Genomic DNA, 23,636 nt, shown 5'->3' on the forward strand with positions numbered 1-23,636 from the left:
GGAGTTCATTTGTCAGCAACCTGTGGGACAGAGTCCCCAGCTACCTGAACCTTGGGTGGCCATCATGGAAGGATATTGCGAAGCACCGCAGAGCCAAAGGATGCTCTCCCTCTAGAAATCACGTCCAGTTTGTAGTGGTTAATAAAGGTATGAGATGAAGCCCAAGTGGCTGCAGAACAAATATCATCCAATGGCACTCTAGACTTGAAGGCCACAGAAGTAGAGATGGAACGAGTGGAATATGCGCGAACTCCTTCAGGTGCGGGTCTCCCAGAGGCTTGGTACGCCAATAGGATATATTGAGAAATCCAGCGTGATAGAGATACTTTTGATATTGCTTTCCCCAAATTAAATTTGGCAAAGGAAACGAACAGCTGGTCGGATTGTCTATGACCAGCTGTTCTAGGAGTATAAAAGCGTAGCTGCCTATGAACATCTAATGAGTGCAGCTTGTACTCTCCTTTATTCTGATAGTTAGGGAAGAAAACCGGTAAATTTATGGATTGATTTATATTGGTTTCTGATACTATTTTGGGAAGAAAAGAGGGATTGATCCTGAGGTACACTCTGTCCGGGTGAAAGATCAAATAAGGAGGCTTCACAGAAAGAGCTTGAAGCTCCGAAACTCTTTTTGCAGAAGTGATGGCTACAAGGAATGCTGTTTTCCAGGACAAGAATTTGAGATCTACTGAAGCAGCGGGTTCAAAAGGTGGAGCAGTCAAGGCTTGAAGAACTAGTGAAAGATCCCACGGTGGTACGGCTTCTTTTATAGGGGGTCTAAGCAAGAAGGTGCCCTTAAGAAAGGTTTTATACAACTTGGCCGACATCAAAGGCCCTGTATCATGTCCCACATGGTAATGTGAGATGGCTGCCAATTGCACTTTGACGGTTGAACAACTAGAGCCTTCCTGAAAAAGTTCGGTTAGGAAGTTTAATATGGACGGAAGAGGAGCCGTAAAGGGATCTAGATCATGATGCTCCGCCCAGATGGAGAAACGTTTCCATTTACTGCAGTACACTTTCCTTTTATGCGCTGCCACAAGGATGGCTTTGACTGGTGAAGAGATACCGGGAGTCCTAACTAGGAGTGGAACTGGAGCAACCAAGCTGTCAGTTTCAGATTGTCCAGATTTGGGGTCGGTGAGTCCGACGGTTGGGAGATTAGGTCCGGACTGGGATCCAGAATCCAAGGAGGATTCACTAGGTGAGACCACAGGTAAGGGAACCAAATTTACACACTTTATATTTTTGTGAAAAAAGAAGAAAGTTGACAGAAAATTCAAACTTAACTGCCAATTACTAGTCAAGCTCACAGGAATCCAGCTATCCACAAGCGCGGCAAACTAGATCTGGGGTCATGGAGGGTTAGCAGGGGATTATGGGTGAGGGGAGGAGCTAAGAGCTCAGATCCATTAGCTTGAAACAAGTTGCCGGCTCGGATCCGATATCAGATCCAAGACCCACAGGTTGATGACAAATGAACTCCCTACTTCAGATCTAAAGCTAACAGCTTTAACCCCCTGCGCCAACTGCCAGACTATAAAGAGCATACATACATTAAGATAACATGAAAAAGTATAACATCTACATCAAAGTTGAAACAAAACAATTCAATATCTTACAACAACACACAAAAAAAATCAAATAAGTCTGCCTAAAAAATACAGCACGTGGTATGATACATAGTTTGCTAAGGCAATCTACATGACACAGAGAGGTGGCACTCAGACTGCAACAAAGACACTTAGGGTTCAACTGGCAACCCAAATATTGAGATTTGGATTGGGGGGGGGTAGTGAAAATGCATCAGAGTGGTATTTCCTGTCAATTAACCCACCCTGGGATAGGGGGAGAAAACAGGCTATAGCCAAAAGGCTAGCAGTTTTTGGGTGACAGCAAGGATGCTAGTTCAGCAGCTTGTACATAAATGCACACGGGGAATTGAGTGGGACAGTGGGTATCACATACCAGAACACCTGCAGCTGTCAGGATGGTTTGCTGGGATATGGTGCTCTAATCTCTGTGCATTTCCATAGCTACTTACACTAAAGATTTTCTCACTTTTAGGCTGGGGGCCTTTTCCAAAGTGTTAAATTAGAAAGGGTGAAGCAAAATATGGAGTGTCTCCAGGACATGGTTGATGGCAGACAGCTATGTCAGAAACACCCCCAAATTTTAAATTAATACAACTTTAATTAAAAAATACTAATTTTATAGGAAGCAAAATAAACTGCAGCTTAAATACAGCCCCTGTCAAAAAAGAAGCACAAAGGGAGTAATAACAAGCAAACTACTGACCATCTTAATCTCTCCCATCTGGCTTCTGAGACTCCACAACACACTAGTGTCTTAAATATTACTACAGAGATGTGCTAAAAAATCAGACTCTTCTAGATATCCTACAGAGTATGGCATGACTTAAAATGAATAAAATGGTCCACTACCACTTTCTCATATTTGTTAGACAGACTCTTGCCTTTTTTAAATTATGATTAATACTTGAGCCAATACATCCTTCTATACTAGGATACACTGCGATGATGTGACGTACTGCCAACTATGCCAGGAGAAGTAGGGCAGTGGATGTATAATATATGCCAGCATAGCTGGCTGGAGTTTTGTAAAGACTTATATGTCACTTGTATATCAAACTGATTTGTACAGGTGCTTGTGTTGAAAATGTATTTGTAAAGCTGCCTGTGTATTAAAAGTGTACCAACAGTGGGTGCTGCTGGACATAAAAAATACACCTGCATGTCAGACTGTATTGTAATTGTTGAAATTAATATATTGTAACAGGATACTAGAAGAGAAGAGGTTACTCTCAGTCCAGCTAGCTTTGAAAAATAGTCTGAAATTAAATTAAATGGTTTACCTAATAAAGATTGTATCTTACAGTTCTGATTGCAGACAAAGATAAATGTCTGTGAAAACCAGGACTAGGAATCCTACAGTATTGTCCTTAGGGGTGAACTAATTGCTATCCTGGAAGTGTAGAAGTTTTGAAATGGTTTTATAGCTTCCAGATGATATAACACATCTCAGCAAAGCTCTGTCTGTGTGTATGGTAACACTTACATGCTAGATTCTGGTTCAGTTTCTAGTAAAGAGAGGTGGGAACCACAGTCAGATAGCCAGATGTATATGTGATGTCATTCTGTAATCCAGCACTGAAATGATGTTTTAATACTAGATGAGACAGAAGTCCCAGGGCAGTCTGTTTTTGAAACCTGGCAAAGAAGGAAGACCACTCACCCATGTCATCTTACCTTGCTCTAGTAAGTGAACTAGGGGACAGTAATTCTTTAGATAGGTCACGAAAATATAGTAAGATTAGTTAAGTACTGTTTTTCTGTATCTGTGTGGCTCTATCCCATCAGTGTTATTTTTAATATTTCCTGTGACAAACTCTGGTGCTTAATCTAAATAAATATTTAGTATTTTCATGTTCTCTTATTAATTATTACACAAACAAACTTTTCACTGTGACTGGTTGTAGAGAATATTTTAACCTTTGAGAGTACGTATATTTGGTGACACTGTGGCCACTCCTAAAAGCCTTGCTGCATTAGTCACACACTACCATTTTTTTATTAGTATTAATTTAACTCAGTATAACTGAGTACCCGTGTAAGAGCCCAAGAGTAGCTGGCTTTGGAATGTTCTGATGGCAGCACCTACCTTATAATCTGGGTAGAGGGAGCATAGCTAGTAAATCTGTGCCAGCCTTTCCTAGGTGTGTGCGTGTGCTCACATGAAAATCAAATCTCAAAGTGTATGTGTGTGTGTGTGTGTGTGTGTGAGCTACTTGGAGCAGGGACAGAGCACTGATTTCACAGTGAGGGTGGTGGAGGACTTGGCTTGGAACACTCGGCTGAGAACACAACTCTAGAGCTGTCAGCAGGGAGTCTTATTTTGGGCCATGAAAAGAGAGAGAGAGAGAGACAGGGAAACCCAGCCCTGGGACTGTGTGTGTTCCCCTGTGCACTCTTAAGGGAAATTGTGCTTGGTCCAGAGAGCTACATCTGAAAATACTGTGTGCATCTATTTTTGTTCCAAGTGAACGTCATCACCAGTGTCAGTGGTGAGGATAGAGACTCCTTAATCTCTGGCCCAGAGAAGGGACATCACACAAATTAAATTAAAAACTTATTTTGCAATTCTGAACTTCTAATGCAGTTGCAGACGTTATCCAGACTAGACCATAATGCCTTCCATTTTACAGGAATATCCCATGATGTAAAAACTAAAGTCAAAGGTCTTCAAATGTTAAGTACTGTAAATTGCTGAATCGCCCTTTTCACTTCCATCACTGCTACGACATCCTCCAACTGCAATACATCTGAAAGTAGGAAATAAACATCTCAGTACACTTCCCTAGTCAGCAATTAAAGGAACAAAAAATGAGCCTTCCAACACGGCCAAGTCAAACTTGTCTTAGGAAAAGATCCGTTTTTTTCCTTCATACAACTAGCACTTTAAAACAAAAATTAAATGAAGAAAATAGCCATGGTTTGAGCAGAGGGCAAGAATCAGCTTCTCTTATGGCAGTAAAAACATCAGCACTGATGGTTAGAAAATATGTTGTCTCTATAATGTTCAACATTCCTCAAACATGATAAAAGGGCTTACCTTGACAATAAGGGTTGCTGGGGTTAAAGTTGATGGCAAATTCATGTGACACCTGAAATACAACAGCATATTTAAATTGCTATGCTTCAATGAAAAAAATAATATAGATTAAGCATTAATGGAAAGATAAATAAAAATGTATTTAATATTCCAACCTGACTTCAGTTGTGGGCATACTGTTCTAATGGATAGCATACAGAGGGACCATGACTACACTACAAATGAAACTACAGATTAGCCAGACCTTCCCCTGGCACTGCAGAAGAGGACAGAGGAAAAAAGCCAGCTGACCCAACAGCTGTAGCATGACTAAGACCCCCATCTGAAACAAATGCTGGAAGAGCTGACAAGGAAATGAGAAGAGTGTGAACACTGTCAACTTGTTCATCCCATGAGGAAGGAAGAGCAGAGGTGGTTTCGTACCTCACTGCCAAGTGTCCCGCTACAATATTCCCTGATGCAGACTAGGGGATATGGCTCGTGAGTTGATAACAGTTTTCATGAGCAAGTGATGACAAGGAACACTGTGCCCAATGTATGCTGAATAACCTGGAGTGGATGCTGAGATGCACAAGGAGAAATTAGACATACACAGAAAAACAAAATTGTACACAATGATGGCTCACCACTGATCAACTCCTCAACCATGACTGCCTGAGAATACGGGAATGAATAAGTTAGAAGTGTGGATGTAATAATCTGGATGATGGGGATGCCTATAAAGTTATCATGTTAAATGTGAAAAGCATATGGTTCCAGACAATGGTAATCCATGCAAAATGAACACAACTGTAGGAATTCCCTTTCCTCTAAAGCCCATGCTGCAGCAAGCCGATTTATTCTCGAACAGGATACAGCAACCTTCTGAGAATCACAAAACGGAAATCTAAACAAAAGCAGGCTATGAATACTTTTATACAAAAAATGTACAAGAAAAAGCAATATGTTATCTCTGTCTGGTCCGGTAAGTCATTTGGAAAATTTTCTCCAGTGCTTTTATTTCTTATCTTCTCCTTCTAACATAACAAGTACAACTTTGCTATACTTCTGATGCATGAACCATTACTTCTTGTGTGATCACTAAAGTCTAATAGCCCATCAAATGGCAACTCAAGGTCCTGAAACTTTTCTCATCTCCATTCTAAGCAGAGCTATACAGTCACATAACTAGCACTGTCCATTCTACCTGACATGTCTAATAAGCAGAGCTAAGTTTCCTCATCTTAATTGCATAGTCTTGTAGTATTATGTGCTTAACAATACTACTACTCAACAAAATATGGTCATACTATCATACTTCTAATAATATCCCTACTCAACAGAACATAATTACATTGTCCTCCTAACTTGTATGGAGGTAGAAGCAGCATAATATGCCTAAAATAATTTTACTTGAAAAAATCCATCCTGATAGTTCTACCTAAGAATACCCTCTAACAGTATATTCCACACACCTCAATCCCCTACAGTGATGCCCCTTACTGTACTGCACCATAAAGGCTAACATAAGAAAAGATAGACCTACGAAGTATTTATAAGGAAGATGGGATGAAAAGACCATCATTCAGGAAAGCAGCATAACTCCAGCTCCTTAACAGAAGTTAGCACATATAGAGACCCTAATTTTGATGGAATTTCAGAAAAGAATGATTACAATATATATCCTATAGCTCAAAAACACTGTAAGCAGCTATAACAGCTACTACAAAAGTACAGTTAATAACTCACCAGTAGTAACTGCATCTTGCCAAATCAGCTGAACTATGAGAAGATCTGCACTGACAAATTCACCCTTTCCACTAATAAGAATAATGCACCTTTTATTCAAATATTTACGGACTTGAGAATAGATGTACACATATGGCAATGTACACCGTGAAATCATGAGTAGACTGCTGAAGCAGTACACACACCCCCCCCCCCCCCAAGAAACTAAGTATCTTCTTCCAAAAAAAATTATACTTTTGCATTCCCACTAACAACTGACATCTTTGGGTATACTTGCCAAACTTAACAAGGAGTTCCAATAGCAAAGGCTGGATTGGAAGGGCCACCCAACCACAAAAGGATAGGAAAGTGTATTCTAATCCAGTTGCAGTACATAATTTTCAAGGAAGAGCCAGGACCATTGAGATCATTCTTTTTGAAACAGACAACTAGGTTTCTAAACTGAAAAACATGTCCTGTATAATGTCAATTCTGTAAAAACAACTACAGTTAGTTTCACTGTGTCTATCGTTCACCAATTCCTTTATCAGAGAGGTAATTACCTGCCATTTTGGAGGGACCTGTGCTCCAAATCCAAATGCAGGAAACAGTTTGTCTCTGTAAAATAAATAAATAAATAACCAAAATGTATGTTCAATATAATAGTGGTAACACTGGTTGAAACAGCAAATATTTTCATCTTACTCACATACACACGACCACACTTACATTACCCACAAAGTGTAAATCAGAAATACTGTATTTATCTTCATAAAACCACCAAAAAAAATTCCCAGTACAGGTCAAAATGGGATGAAAGAAGCTCCACAAAAACGCAGCAGCAAAAACATTAACAACAATCCAGGCACAAATATACATATATACAATAAATAAATACATTATATACACGCATAAATTTATTATATATAACTATATATATATAACTATATATATATATATATATATATATATATATATATATATACATACATACACACACACACACACACAAAAAAGCATGTGCTGCGAGTTTCCCCATTAGCTGACCGATGCATGTGTATTTTTTTTTCCTGAAAGCTTAGGAATGACTACTCGGTACTTGGCTTCCTCATTTTTATTCAATATCTACAGGTTGTAGCACTCTGTGGGATCCAACTTTAGATTCTGAGACTACAGCTTCTTGGAGAATGAGCAGGACTTAGAGTAAACTAAGGAGGGGGGACTGCTCCACGATATGGGGTTTATTCCTTGTAAAAAGCATGTATTTTAAGTGTTTTCAGCCTGTTGTTGTTGTGTCTTTCGGCTTTTCCCAGTTAGGGGTTGCCACAGTGGAACTCCAGTCTGCTAATGATTGGCAGTAGATTTTTACTTGCCGAGTTGCCAGCCCTGACACACAACCTTCAACGAAGGTATGCCCATTCACGCATATCTCCACACAGTAGAATCGAACAGGACAACGTCTTATTGTGAGGCGACAACTCAGCCTGTAATCTCACAAAAACATATTTCAAATATAAGGGGTCTTGAGATGGCAGATGACTTTGCAATATGTTAGTTAGCACTCTACCACTGTGAAAATCAGTGATTCTACTAAAATCCAACAAAAGCTACTTATTTTTGGATTAATCTGATTACTAGCCATTGACAAAGTACAGTTGTGTACACTTACCATAAATGTAGATGTTTGAGTGTGTTCACTGTTGCAGTCATTACATTTGGATTATCTGCTTGCAGGTAGCCCTCAGTCGGCCTGATTATCAAAGTCTTGGGTCCTCTGTCGGTTGCTGTCTCATCTTCCATGACGTCAGTAGTCGGGGGTATAAAGCATGCAGCCGACGTCATTACATCAGTTTTTCTTGCCGCAGATGTCAGGTGCCCCCATAATGGGAAGCAATTAAATATACAGTTACACCTCCAACAAAAAGCAAATACACCAGAAAGCTTAAGTATAGTAAAAAAAAAAAAGAATAGATGTATAGCCAATAGAAGTCAGGGGGCTGGAGGGAGGGTAACCAGGACTGCAACAGTGAATACACTCGAACATCTACATTTACGGTAAGTGTACACAACTGTACTATGTTCTTCCAGTTTCACTGTTGCAGTCATTACATTTGGGTAGATTCCCAAAGCTAAGGAAGGGAGGAGGCAGTTATTGAGCATTAGGAGTAGCTATTAGGCCCTGCAAGACTGCAGTGGCAAAACCAGCTCTGGAAAATTGGCAAGTGGTAATGCTTGGTGAAGGTATGTACAGAACTTCAGGTAGCAACTTCTAGGATGTCCCTGGTAGGAACACCTCTGAGAAAGGCTGTAGAAGTAGATGCAGCCCTGGTGGAATGGGGTCTTATCCCCTGTGGGGTAGGTTTACCATGGTGCTTATAGCAGAAAAGAAAGCAATGACCTATCAACTCAGAAATGGTTTGCTTTGAAATGGCCTTCCCCTCTGCCCCTGCAGCAAAGGCAACTAGCAGCTGTTCAGATTTCCTGAGAGGCTTGGTCCTGTCCAAGTAAAATCTAAGTTGTCTGTGCACGTTCAAGGAGTGCAGTACTCATTCCCCTATGTTCTCTGGATTAGAAAAGAAGGTTGGCAAATGAATGGACTGATTAAGGGCCACACTGGATACCACCTTGGGCATAAAGGAAGGATTGGTCCTGAGGGACACCTTGTCCGCATGAAAGATGATGAAAGGCTCCACTGCCATGATGGCCTGTAATTCAGATACCCTTCTTGCTGAAGTGATGGGTAGGAGGAAGGCTGTTTTCCAAGAAAGGAATTTCAACTCCACAGTTGCAGCTGGCTCAAAAGGAGGTAGAGTGAGCTTTTCCAATACAAAGTTAAGGTCCCAGGCAGGAGTAGGAGCTATCCTGGGTGGTCTTACATTTTTGGCCCCTCTGAGGAATTGTTTCAGTAGGGGGTGATAGAAGAGGGGTGGCTCAGTATTATAATGTGCTGAAATGGCTGAGGCATGAATCTTAATGGAAGAGAAGGAAAGGCTCTCTGTTAAGTATTGAAGAATATGGGGGTAAACTGGGCACAGTAGTGCCCATCCCCTGAGTCTGGCTCCAGGAACAGAATCTTTTCCACTTTTTAGCATAGGATTTTCTAGTACTGGGCCTCCTTGCCTCCAGGATGACATACAGCACTTGTTTGCTGAGGGATGGTATAGGAGAACTCAGGTAATTAGCCAGGCTGTCAGGTTCAGGGTTTGAAGCTGGGGGTACAGAATCTGGCCCTCCTGCTGGGACAGTAGGGAAGGAGTCTGAGGCAGATGCCATGGTTCCAGTAGTGACATACTGCGCAAGAGGGGGTACCAGTGCTGGCGTGGCCAGTCTGGTGCAAAGAGTATCGTCCTTGGTTTGTCCTGTTTGATCTTTAGTAAAGAGGCTTTCCCAGGTAAAGAATAAGGCATCCACTTTCCAAGCTTGTCTGTGGGGAGTCCTTGTGCACAATTTGTCCAATTGGTAGTTCTGAAGGGAGGCAAACAGGTCTATTTCTGGGCTTCCCCATTTGTTTCTCAGAATGTTGAATATCTTTGGCTCCACTTTCCACTCGTGTGGGTCCATGAGATTTCTGCTTAGGTAGTCTGCCAGTGTATTTAGCTTGCCTGGCAGGAATTGAGCTTGTAGGTGCACTTGGTAGCTCAAGGCTGTGTTCCACAGAGCCATGGCTAGTCTGCAGAGGGGGTATGATTGAGTTCCCTCCTGCTTCTTTATGTACCACATAACAGTGGTGTTGTCCACCTTTACCAATAATTGTCCTGGAAGAATGTGGTCCTTGAAAGCTGTTAGAGAATTCTGTACAGCTAACATTTCTTTTTGATTGATATGTAGGTGCATTTGACTCGGGTTCCATTTGCCCTGAATGCAATGCCCTGCCAAGTGAGCCCCCCATGCATAATCTGATGCGTCTGTTAGGGTTTGGGCGGCAGGTGGTAGAGTGAATGGCAGTCCCTTGTTGTGGTGGCAGGCCTCTGCCCACCAAAGGAACTCTGTCTTTATACAAGGTATGATGGGAATCATTGATTCCAGGTCCTGTGAATGTTGACACGATAGGCTTTTTAGATACCATTGTAGTTTCCTCATATGCAGTCTTGCATATAGAATTAGTAGAATGCAAAAGGCTATGAACCTCAGGGCTTGCAGTATTTTCCTTGCAGATAGCTGGGTCTTTGTGGCCAGTAGTTTGAAGTAGGCTGTCAAATACACTTGTTTCTCTGGCGTGAGGCAGGCCATCTGGGAAGTTGTATTCAAGCTTGCTCCCAGGAATACAATTTATTGGCAGGGTACTAGGTGAGATTTCTTTTTGTTTATGGTGTACCCCAGTGAGGTTAGCAGTTTCTTTACAAATGCCAGATGATTTAATAGTATGTCCTAGCTTTCTGCTTGAATTAGACAATCGTCCAGGTATGGGTATATTTGAATATTTCTTTGCCTGCAGAATGCAATGACTGGAGCAAGGCACTTTGTGAATACCCTGGGCGCAGTAGATAAGCCAAAGGGCAGTGCAGAGAACTGATAGTGCATGTAGCCTGCTCTGAACCGTAGGTATTTTCTGCAAGATTCCCTTATTGGTAAGCTTCCTTTAAATCCAATGTTGCCAACCAGGCATTTTTGCCTAGCAATTGAAGCAGCTGATGAAGAGTTAGCATTTTGAATTCTGGGATTACCAAAAAGGTGTTTAGGATAGACAAGTCCAGGACAGGATGCCAGGTATCATCTTTTCTGGGTACCAGGAAAAGTCTTGAGTAAAACCCTTGTCCCCATTCCTCTTCTGGGACAGGCTGAACAGCCCTGATACTTAGAACATTGAGAACCTGCTGTTCAGTCTCTGCCCCCTGATTTGGAGATAGGTCTGGCTAACCGTTTGGGGTTGGTAAGGAGTGGAAGTGGAATCTGTATCCTTGGGAAAATATATTTAGAACCCATTTGTCTTGGGTAAAGAGTTCCCAGTTTTTTTGCATGCACGGCGATCTTTCCCCCTAAAGGAACAGTCAGTTGAGCAGGGCTTGGAAGGTTTAAAGTTAAGTCATTGTGACAGTTTACTATAGGGGGGTGCCTTACCACTCCCAGCTTTGGAAGAGGGAGCCCCCCACTGCTTAGGCCTACGAGTACCTTGAGACTGAAGCCTGGGCGGTCTGCTGGTCTTGGGTTTGGACTGAGAAGGCCTGGAAGAGACAGGAAAGGACGGATTCTTAGAAGGCCAATGCCTACTAAATCTGGGAGGCTGTACTTGCAGGAAATCTTTAACAGTTTGCACAGATTTAGCTTTTTCCTCCATCTTTTTAAGTACTTCTTCTGCTTTGTTGCCAAACAGGCGGTCTTGGTTTAAGGGAGCATCCAGTAATTTAGCTTTAACATGATCTGGTAAAGTTTGCTCCTTAAGCCAAGCATGCCTTCTAAGTACAGACCCAGAGACAGCAACCCTGCAAAATGCCTCTAAGGAATCAAAATCACATTGTAAAGTATGTTTACCAAGTTGTTCAGCAGAATGCATTAAATCCTGTAATTCTGTATCTTCAGCACAGTCAGGAATCAACATAATTTTCTGTTTAAGTAATCCAGTAATATGCTGTTGATACTTTAACATATGAAACTGGCAGTTTAAGGCCCTAATGGCCAAAGTAGCAGAAGTGTATACCTTCTTACCCCATCTATCTACTGCCCTGGAATCTCTATCAGAGGGGATAGGGTTTTTGGCAGTAGTAGCCTTAATGCCTTTAGGTCCCTGTGAAATGGTCTCTGGATCCGCAGTAGGATTCTTAAAGAGGAACTTGTGAGAGTCAGGTACTCTGTAATACCGGTCAGGTTTCCTGGGAGCCAGAGGTAAAGTATCTGGGGCCAGGCTAGACTCCATGAAGGCATCATCTACAATGTCCAGTACAGGAGGGATAGCTAAAGGCCTGTGTTGAGGTAGGAGTAAGAATTCCCTAAGCCTTTTTTTTAGAGTCAGAGTAATCCTGGCTTTCCCAGCGGAAATGCTCCTTAAGAGTATGCAAAGTTTCACCAAAAGAGAAATCTTCTAGAGGGGAAGCAGAGGGAATGGAGTCCTCTGCATCAGAATCCTCAAAGGTAGATAAGGGCAAATCCTGGTCATCAGAAGAAACAGAAATTTCAGAATCCTATTCCGAAGAATCAGAAGGAAAATCAGTTCTAGGTCTCTTACAGGGAGAAGGGTGGCTTCCCCTGATTAGAGTAATAAGGTCTTCAACCATTATCATTTGTTTTTTTAGGCATAGGGGCCTGACCATGCGGTCTGGTTGTCGGTTTTCTAGACGTGGATCGAGTTTTAGGCCTTCAAGAAGAAGATGGCATCAGTTTGATATGCAAGTCAGTATGCTTGAATACACCCTCAGAAGCCGGTGCCTGCACAGCGGCTCCGGACCCATCCAAGGTAGAGACATTCGCAGGTTCCATAGTCGAAGAAGCATCTTGCGGCATTCCGGACTCCGAATGGGTCTCAGTAAGAGACCTGCGAATCTGAAGTAGCGGGTATCAGTGGCTGTGAAAGCGCCTCACTGAGCACCGGCAAACTGGCGATTAGCTTAACGGAAGCGTCGTTGGCAGCTTTGGACCTATGCGGTCTGTCTCTTTTTCTTTACGTTTTTTCGGAATGTCTGTAATCGGATGGTTTACCGAAGCCATTTCTGGACAACTGAACTGAGTACCAAAATAGATGCAAAAATGAACCGACGAATAGTTCGAGGATTGAATAAGGCACAAAACCGACAGGGAGGGACGTCGTGGTCTGGGCCTAAGCAAGGACTACAGTACGAATGAAAATCTTTATGAGGTATTTGCTTTCCACATGAAATACAATTGTTAACTTTTACTGACATTGGTTAAGAGCAAGAAAAAGGATCGCCAACGGGGTACTTAGCTTTTTCGAAGACTTCGGATCTGAAACTCGAAAACGAAAATTTCAGGAGTTGGTTGGCCGACCAGCACTTGCGAACTGCTTCTGCTTCGGGCACCGCACAGCAAGAAAGACTGATGTAAATGGTGTCGGCTACATGCTTTATACCCCTGACTACCTGACGTCATGGAAGATGAGACAGCAACCGATGCAGGACCCAAGACTTTGATAATCAGGCCAACTGAGGGCTACCTGCAAGCAGATAACCCAAACGTAATGACTGCAACAGTGAAACACGAAGAACATCAATGTCTGGATGCCAAGATAGAATAAAGCTGGAAAATCTAAGCAAAAGCAGGTGAAAAAATAAGTAGTACAAGTGTTGATTAAAAAAAAAAAAAAATCTTACAGCTCATCAGCAACAAGCAGACCAATTTATATTTTCAGTGCGTGATAAGGTTTCATGTTGATAAAGCAAAGGAATTTACATTGAATGCCATTTGACTGAAAATACACTGCCAAAAATAACTTTTAGAAAATTTACACTGGAAAACTAGGGCTGTCGGCCAGTAAGGCACAATCAGGATCATCTTGGGTTTCTCTCATACTATCTTCTGTAGCATCATCGGACTTAAGGAGTACAGACACATGCATAAAGAAACAGGGCTGTTCCTTTGGAAAGAAAACTGGTCCACCTCCAATCTCCACTGTAGAGGAATATAATGCAACATCTAGAAAGCTGACGGCTAGCCAGACAAGTAAACAGATATATCTGATATCCTTAATCTGTTTGTCAGGAACTTGAACACTTCTTTGTTAAACTTTTACTTATGGTTTCTCATCAACTCTCAGCTCATGTCTGCTCACGGGTGGTACACTGGTGCAGCGGTTACCAATGTCGCCTCACAGCAAGAAGTTCTCCAATTCGATTCTTGGCTGGGGTGCCTTCTGTGCAGAGTCTGCATGTCCTCCCTGCATTTGCGTGGGTTTCCTCTGGCTGCTCTGGTTTCCTCCCACATTCCTAAGATGTGTGTCTGGAGTGTTTCTCCCTGGGCCTCCGCTGAAAACGGGCTCTGTCCCAGTTGGACTTTCTCAGTAAACAAATGCTAAATAAAAATATGTAAATGCTGTATGTGATGCTCTAAATTCTGAGAGGGAAATGTACCTCTGTGAGCTTCATGTACACTTCCACTGCCTGGTCCCAGGTTTGCACTGCTAGTCTGAACAGAGGAGTATGTTTTGATATTCAAGGGAAGAGACTCATTTAGTGCTAGTCCCAGAACGGCAAGACTGAATGACTGAAAATGCATACTAACTCCAAGTCAAAGACGGCGGTTTGTCAGAGTACTCTCTTTTCTCCAAAGGTGTGGTGGGTCTTGGAATTGGTATATACAAGTTTGGAGGAAGTAGAGGGATTGCTCCCTACAAAAAAAAACTTTAAAGAGGAACAACGAAGTCCAGCATTTGCTGTTCTCCAGTACTTTTTGTGATCCCAGGCCTTGCTCTTACAAGTCCTAGAAGTATAGCAGGGAGCCAGACAAATTACTCCTTGTTTACTGAAGTGCATCACCATCATGGTGGTAATGTCTATGGTGAGCAAAAGCACCTTTGGCTTTCACAACTTGCTGAAAGTTCAAACAGCTGTGGAAACTGCCAACACTTTCTTCATTTTAATGTGAAGCCTTCTCTATGAAACAGTCCACACAACAGCACTGGTAGGGACTGTGTGCACTGATTCTAGGAAGCTTTCAGGATCCACTGGATCTTCCTAATGTGCAGCCTTGTTGGGTGGGGGTCTAAAAATAAGTTAAGTCATGCAACAAAGTCCCTTGCAAGCATTCAGACCCTGTTGGTCTGTACCTAAATAAAGTTGCCAAAAACATGTCCTCTTCCTTTGGCAAGTACAGTTTGTCTTCAGTCATGTTTAGGATCACACCCCAAAAACATCTGGTCATGCCTGCAGTAATGCTTGACTTGGAAAGACTTAACAAAAACACTAACCTCTGGAGACAATCCTCATCTCCAGCTTCTCCTGCAGCTCTTGTTTTATTAATGTCTGGAGGAGGTAATCATTCATACATGAATGGAACCCCCCCATCATCAGGTAGGCCATGGCTGGTGCCAGGCACTTTGTGCATCAAAGAGAAGTCAAAAAGAAATAAAGCAAATTAAAAAGGACTCTCCCCTATCCTGAACCCTCAGGTAATTTTTGGTGATCTTCACAAGCAGGAATGTGCAGATATGTATTCATCAAATCCAATTTCACTATTGAGGCCCTGGGCAAGGTAAGGGAAAGGCCAAACTACAGGTTAAGGATTCTGATCTTCCACACCTTCAAAAATAGGTCACGTCTTCAGAAAGCTAAGCCTGGCCTCCAAAGGCCATCTTTTCTGTTTGCTAGAAATATCTGGTAGTAAAAAATCAAAACTTTCTACCCTAGAGACCTCTTTGATAGCTTCTTCAGCCAAAGTTGGTTGACAAAGAGAAGGTCCAGTTCTACCGATCCTCTGGAATGGGAGGCACTCTCACAAAGTGGGGGATAGATTTGAACTCTATACTTAATCTGTTTGAGATTATACACATAGTACAGTTGTGTACACTTACCATAAATGTAGATGTTCGAGTTTATTCACTGTTGCAGTCATTACACTTGGGTTTATCTTCCTGCAGGTAGCCCTCAGTCGGCACGAATACCAGAGACTTAGTATTTCTGCATCGGTTGCTGTCACTCTAGGACTGACGTCAGGTCGTCAGGGGTATAAAAACAGGAAGCCAATGCCATTACATCAGTTTTTCTTGCCCCAAATATTAGGAGCCCCCCAACAGGGAGTTAAGTTATGGTGGAGGAAAACACCACCAGTAAAAAGTAAATACCAATACCCCAGAAAATGGGGGGGGGGGGGTAAAAGGCCTAGAGAGATTAAGGAGGGAGAGAGAGAGAGAGAGAGAAACCTGGGGGTTGGAGGGAGGGAAATCAGGACTGTAACAGTGAATACACTCGAACATCTAAATTTATGGTAAGTGTACATAACTGTACTATGTTCTTCGTGTTTCACTGTTGCAGTCATCACACTTGGGTGGATTTCCCAAAGCTGTGCACGTCCAAGGAATGCAAGATCCTTTCCCCTTTATTTTGAAGATTAGGGAAAAAGGTTGGCAAATGTATGGATTGATTGAGAGCCACACTGGAAACCACTTTAGGCATAAAGGAAGGGTTTGTCCAGAGAAAGACCCTGTCAGCATGGAAAATAATGAAGGGTTCCACAGTCATATGTGCTTGTAGTCCAGACACTCTTCTAGCTGAAGTGATGGCTAGAAGCAATGCTGCTTTCCAAGAAAGGAATTTTAAGTCTGCTGACGCTGCAGGCTCAAAGGGTGGAAGTGTGAGCTTTTCCAGTACAAAGTTAAGGTCCCAAGCAGAGGTGGGTGCTCTCCTTGGTGGCCTTAAGTTGTTTGCGCCTCTCAGGAACTGTTTGATAAGAGGGTGTGAGAAGAGAGGTGGCTCAGTGCTGTAATGAGCCGAAATGGCTGAGGCATGAATCTTAATGGAAGAGGAGGACAGGCCTTTGTGGAGTAGATCTGGTAAGTAATCCAAAATTAAAGGCAAGGAGGGCACAGTTGTGTCCTCTCCTTTAGACAGGCTCCATGAGCAGTACCTTTTCCACTTATCCGCATAGGATTTCCTTGTACTGGGTCTTCTGGTTTCAAGTATGATGTCCAGCACCTGTTTGCTTAGAGCTGCTGGGATAGGATTTAAGGGATAAGCCAGGCTGCAAGATTCAGGGTTGGCAGTTGCAGATGCAAATTCTGCCCCTCCTGCTGAGAGAGCAGGGTAGGGTTCTGATGTAGATGGCACTGATGTCAGACTGCACAAGAGTGGGTACCAGTGCTGACGTGGCCAGTCTGGGGCAATCAGAATTGTCCTCGGTCTGTCCAGTCTTATTCTGAGTAATACTCTTGAGAGAAGGGGTAGGGGTGGAAATGCATAAACAGAGATTTACTCACTGAAAGGATAGGGCATCCGCTTTCCAGGCCCTGCTGTGAGGGTTCCTGCTGCAAAATCTGCTGAGCTGGTGGTTGTAGAGGGAGGCAGAAAGGTCCACCTCTGGTGTCCCCCATTGCTTATAGGAATATGCAGATAGGCTTCTTTTAAGTCGAGGGTGACTAACGAGGTATCCTTGGTTAGCATAGGTAGAAGCTGTTGCAGGGTAAGCATTTTGAATTTTGGTACCACCAAGAAGGTATTGAGAATTGAAAGATCCAGGATTGGGTGCCAACAGCCCTCTTTTCTGGGTACCAGGAAGAATCTGGAATAGAATCCTTGATCTATCTGTTCCACTGGAACTGGCTGAATAGCTCTGATGCAGCGCAGGGATATAACTTGGTTTTGAGCCTCTGCCTACTGGTTTGGAGGAAGGGCTGGGAACCCTCTCGGGGTTGGCAGTGAGTGGAAGTAAAATTTGTACCCCTGGGATACAATGTTGAGGGCCCATCGGTTTTGTGTGATGAACATCCAGTTTTTTGCATGAATGCATGAAAGGCAAGTTTTCCTCCTACGGGCACAAGCAATTGGGCAGAGGTAGGGAGTGGAGTGGAGAAGTCATTGTAAGTTTTTTCCCTAAGGAGGTGGCTTACCACTCCCTGCTTTGGGGGTGGGGGCACTCCATTGCTTAGATCTCTGCATACCCTGAGACTGTAATCTGGGTGGTCTGTTTCCCCTGGGTCTGGTTTGACATGGCCTGGAAGGGGCTGGAAAGGACCAGTGTTTGGAAGGGCAATACCTACTGAATCTAGGGGGTTGCACTTGTAAGAAATTTTTAACAGTCTGCATAGACTTAGCTTTTTCTTCCATCTTTTTAAGAACCTCTTCTGCTTTGGCGCCAAACTGTCCTTGTTCAAAGGAGCGTCTAGTAACTTTGATTTGACATGGTCTGGCAAGGTCTGCTCCTTGAGCCAAGCATGTCTTCTCAGTACAGAACCAGTGACTGCTGCCCGGCAAGATGCCTCTAGGGCGTCAAAGCCACACTGCAAAGTATGCTTGCTGACTTGGCGTGCAGAGTGCATAAGCTCCTGCAATTCCTTATTTTCTGCAGTTTGTAAAGGTTGCCACTTTTTGTTTAATAAGTTCCATATGTTGCTCGTACTTCAGCATGTGAAACTGACAATTTAATGCCCTAATGGCAGGAGTAGCAGAGGTATATACCTTCTTACCCCATCTGTCCAAAGCTCTGGAATCCCTGTCCGAAGGGGTGGGATTCTTGGCTGCAGTTGCCTTGATACCTTTAGGCCCCTGGGAAATGATTGCTGGGTTAGCAGTAGGATTCTTGAAAATAAATTTGTGAGTGTCAGATACTCTGTAGTACCTGTCTGGTTTCCTAAGGGCAGGAGGTAAAGTATCAGGAGTAAGACTGGATTCCATAAAAACATCATCAATTACCTCCAGGACAGGGGGCATTGCTATAGGTCTGTGCTGTGGCAAATCTAGGAATTCTCGGAATCTCTTTTCGGAGTGAGGATAGTCTTGGCATTCCCAGTGGAAATGCTGTCTTAAGGTATGTAAGGTTTCACCAAAAGAAAAATCCTCTGGAGGGGAGGCAGAGGGAATGGATTTCTCTGCATCTGAATCCTCATAAGCAGATAAGGGCATGTCTTCATAATCAGATACCTCAGAGTCATCAGACTCCTGGCCTGTTAAAGCTGCAGGGGACTGGTCTCTTTTCCTCTTAGCAGGGGAAGGCTGACTTCCCCTAATCAGCAGAATAAGGTCTTCTGCCATTCTAAGTACTTGTTTTTGTGACATGGGAGGAGGTGCATGCGCTTTGGTCGTCGGTTTTCAAGGCGTAGCGAGTACTCTTGGCCTAAGAAACTCGGTAGTTTTAGATAAAGTCGTCAGTTTGAGTCTAACATCGGTAGTGAGAAGAACTGCCTCAGAAGCCGGTGCCTGCACAGCGGCTCTGGACCCATCCAAGGTAGAGACATCCGCAGGTTCCATAGTCGAAGAAGGGTCTCGCAGCATACCGGACTCCGAATGGGTCTCAGTAGCGGCCTGCGAATCTACAGAAGCTGGCATCAGGGGCTGCAAAAGCACCTCGCTGAGTACTGGCAAACTGGCGACTAGCTTAACGGAAGCGTCGGCAGCTTTGGACCTATGCAGTACGTCTCTGTCTTTATCCTTATGTTTTTTCAGAATATCCGTAGCTGGATGGCTTATTGAAGCCATTTTGGAATACAGAGATCGAGAGCGAAAGAATTTAGTGACAATGAGAGTCCGATGATGAATGGTTCGGGTGTTGAACAAAGTACAAAACTGACAGCGAGGTACGTCGTGGTCTGGGCCTAAACAGGTGACACAGTAAGAATGAAAATCTCTTGTGAGGTATTTGCTTTCCACAGGTAAGACAATTGTTAACTTTTTCTGACATCGGTTAGAGCAAGAAAAAAAGGATCCCTAATGGGGTACTTAGCTTTAGAAGACTTCAGGATTATAAACTCAAAAACGAAAATTTCAGGTAGCGGCCGACTGGTACTTGCAACTGCTTCTGCTTTGGGCTCCTCCTCGGTAAGAAAGACTGATGTAATGACGTTGGCTGCCTGTTTTATACCCCTGACGACCTGATGTCATGGAAGAAGCGACAGCATCTGACGCAGAAATACTAAGACTCTGGTATTCGGGCCTACTGAGGGCTACCTGCAGGCAGATGACCCAAGTGTGATGACTGCAACAGTGAAACACGAAGAACATCTGTGAGCTGAATCGTGAATGAGGACTGTCTCAAGGCTTGTATTGGATGGCAGCTCTGATGTGACAGATGTAGAGACTCTGGGACTAAGGTAGACAACTGATGACAGGATGGACCCAAGGAGGGCAAGTACGTCTTATCCACAGTTGTGGAAAAGGCTCTCTCTACTACCTTGGAGGCAGAAGACACAGGAAAAGCAAGGGCCGTTCTGGTATTAGCCAAAGACAACTGTCCAGGGACAGCTCAAGGCATCATCATGACTCTGCCTTGACGCAAAATCTGGAATAGAGCTGTTCAACTCCAAGAGGAAGGGACGGCACTAAGGGCATCAGAGTAAAACCCAAACACCCCCCCCCCCCCGATCCAGTGAAGATGCTCCAACCACAATATCCCTCCAGCTCTGAAAAAGTTTGCGGTGACTGGATCAGAGACACTGACAGAGTCGAAGGAGGCCAAGCCTTTAGATCCAATGCAGACAAACTCAGAACTCTGGGGTCTAACTGCTCAAAAACCAAAGGTCGGATCGGAGTAGGAGTCAACAGTTGAGTAGGGGCTGATGGCCGGCTCATGGGTCCGATGGGAGACACGACAGTAAACCTCCCAGCTGAATCTTGGCCCGGAGAAACCTCATCATCATACTGTCCACATCTGCTTTGGTTTGGCTCCTACACAACCTGAGAAATGATGAGGTAGAGGTGGCCTGGAAGTCCTTCTTTGGGTCTCCTCTAGAAACAGAGAATGGATTCTAGAAGGTATTAGCTCCATGGTAGAGGTGGAGTTGTGGTAATCCAGAGATTCTGATTTAGATCTTGACTGATCCAAACAGCCAGGTGGATCCTAAAGTTTGGATACCTTTTCTCGGGGGTTCTAACCCGAAACAGAGGCGGGAGAAAGATAAGGGGATCGTTTCCTAGTCTCTTCGTTCTTAGGCAATGAACTCCCCTTTGTCTTCTTGGAAGTAAGGGTAGGTCTAGCAGGAGATACAGAAGATAAAGAGGGTAATAAACCCTTGAAAACTAGCTTGTTGCAGTGTTCAGCCTAAGTCTGGTGGTTGAACACTGCACAAATATCATACTCACTAGCCAAAGAGGTCACGCCCAGACAATACATACACTTGTGGTGGGCATCAGAATTAGGGATCTTGTGCCCAAAGAAAGTCCAGTTTTTGAAGCCGGTCAGCTTAGCAGGCATGGTGAAGAGGAGAACAGCCCAAAGGAAAGGATAAAAAAGGAGAGTAACCTACCAACAATGCTAACAAGTTAGAGCATAAATACCAACAATGGTAACTAAGAGGTACCTACACAATAGGCAACACTAGAAAGGGGAAAAATTAATACCAAGGCAGGATGCCTAAATCACAAAGAGGGATTCACATTAGCTAATAGAAAAAGAAAAAGCAGGAGCAAGAATGAAATAGGATTCAAATTAGATATTTGACAATAAGCACTTATCCTATCCAATAAATCATCCGAGCTACAGTAGACCATGTCCATTTGCTAAAGCAGCAAATGAGATCTGAGGTAGTTCTAGATAGACAGGAGACTTATGGGCATGGGAAAGAGCTTGAGCCACAGAGTCAAGTCTTTAGAAGTGTTCAAGGTCAGATCAGAGACCCATTAATTGAGGAATGGATGAAAAAGACATCAGATTTGGGAGACAGATGGCTTGATTCAGGGTAAGTTCAGAAACCCTGTACTACTGGAAAATCAGATAAGGTTGGCCCACCATGACAGCATGCAGCTCAGAGGCTTGCCTTGCCAGGTTTAAAAGGAGATACGGTCAGTTTTTCAAGAACAAAGTTGAGATCCCAAGGACAAGGAATTTAGATTCAAAAGGGTCTTGAGTGCAACACTCCTTTCACCAACTGGCCACAAAAGAGATGAAAGAGGGGGAATCCATGGGCACACAAGTCGAGATGGCAGCAAGATGCATCTTGATAAATGCATAACATAAACCATTACTAAGTAGCTCCCAAATATTTTAGCAAAAAACGGGTTAAAGAACAACATGCTAGGTCCACTGATATCATTTAGGCACCATCTAGCAAACTTATTCCACTTGTAAACACAAGATTTTCTAGCTTTAAGTTTTCTTGACTCCTCCATTTCCTGATGCATATCCTCTAGGAACAAGTGCCTAAAAGGAAAGAAAGAATGAATCATCCAAGCTGACAGTAATAATTGCTCTAAGTTGGGATGTACCACTCACCCCTGACACTGTGTGAGCAGGTCCACAGTGTAAGGAAGCTTGTGGTACTTGCTCTTGGCCAAATCCATTAAAAGGGATAACAAACTCTGCCTGGGCCAAAAGGGGGTCATCATAATGATCTTCAGTAATTATTTATCTATCTTAAGAAATAACTTGGATATCAGTGGAAATGCATAAACAAAGAACATTCCCATCCAAGGGAATGAGTATGCTTCTGTCCTCCAAACATGACTGCATGAATGTCTCAACCAGAATTTTTCCAACTGTTTTGAAATTAGGCTAACTGAATTATATGGAAGTGTTTCCCACATCTGGACCAAATGCAGGTAAGAGTTTTGTCCTGATTTTCCACTCATGAGGGCCCGTTTGGGATCTGCTTAGTCAGTCTGCCACTATGTTTTGCTATAAAGGGGAGTATGAGGTCTGAAACTTCAGAGAATGCTGTAAGGCTAAGCTCCTAGGCCATTGCTGCTAATTGGCAAAGAGGATATGACCTTGTACTCCCTTGTCTGTTCAAGTACCATAAAGGAGCATTCAAACTTTCATTTTTTTAAATAGGTTCATAGGTCATTACTAAGCCTTGCCAAGTCATTTTTTTGTGCTCAAAATAACCTATCCCATTTGGTTGTATATTGGCCTTACCCATCCTATGGTCGATAATTACATATAACCCCTAATGAGAATAAGTGGGATTATGCCATACATAATTTTGGACCCATACATGGGATAAAGCATCTAGGAGATGCCTCTGTCCAGTACAGGGGGCAGTCCTGAGGTAATTTTTCTGTTTCTCATCCAAAGTTGTGCTTGAATATGGACAGGAAATAACTTTGTTTTATGTGGATGGGGAGTCTGGGTTCCAGAGCAGTGGTATCCTCTGTGTGACATGTGTCCCTCCAAACCATTCTGTTGATGTTCCAAAAGAGGTTTAAATCCCTAGACAGTGTATTTTGGATGCCACCTAACTTGCTGATGTGCAGTAAATCCCATGTCTCAGATAATACTTTATAAGCCAGACACAAATCACCCCTTAGTCTGTAGGATACAAAGTAGAGTGACAGGGCTTTGAGTCGGTCCATGTAGGACATGTTGTTCAGGCATTGTATCCTTTTAGTAAGTCATCTCTGTGGGTGCTCCAGTTGTTGCATGTGTCTGGACAGATACATGTCAAAGGGGCATTACATTCAATGACTTGCCTAATAAGAGTAAAGGTGGACAAAGACATCTCTAAATCTAGACACAATCCCTTTGTTTATAAGCTGTGCAGTATAGAAGGCCTTTCTTACAATAGACTAAAGTTAAGGCCACTGTCCACATAAGTTCCTAAATCCCGAACTGGGCCAACGTTTAGGGGCATATTGACGATGTGGTAGTTCCCTGAGCTAGACAACTTCTGAAAGGATACAATAATGTATTTTTTTTTTTTTGCATTTAGTTTCAGTCCATGATTTTTGGCACCAGGTATTTATTTGGGACAAATTTTCCTGCAGGATGATGGC

At 43.1% G+C, this 23,636-nt stretch overlaps 1 protein-coding gene across 7 annotated transcripts in view; it reads right to left on the reverse strand.

Annotated features, from left to right (window-relative positions):
* Positions 1 to 23,636, reverse strand: part of LOC122817027 (copine-3-like) — a 2,295,182-nt gene that overhangs the window by 385,291 nt on the left and 1,886,255 nt on the right. For all 7 annotated transcript variants that reach the window (XM_044090160.1, XM_044090159.1, XM_044090157.1 and 4 more), the window contains 2 exons: positions 6,903 to 6,957; positions 4,633 to 4,684 (listed from right to left, as the gene is read on the reverse strand). In XM_044090160.1, coding sequence (XP_043946095.1) covers positions 4,633 to 4,684; positions 6,903 to 6,957 — 107 coding nt within the window. The remainder of the gene's footprint in view (positions 1 to 4,632; positions 4,685 to 6,902; positions 6,958 to 23,636) is intronic.

The sequence above is a fragment of the Protopterus annectens genome, chromosome 12.part0, assembly GCF_019279795.1.
Source record: "Protopterus annectens isolate FY-2018-M chromosome 12.part0, PAN1.0, whole genome shotgun sequence".
NCBI classification, from domain to species: domain Eukaryota; kingdom Metazoa; phylum Chordata; order Ceratodontiformes; family Protopteridae; genus Protopterus; species Protopterus annectens.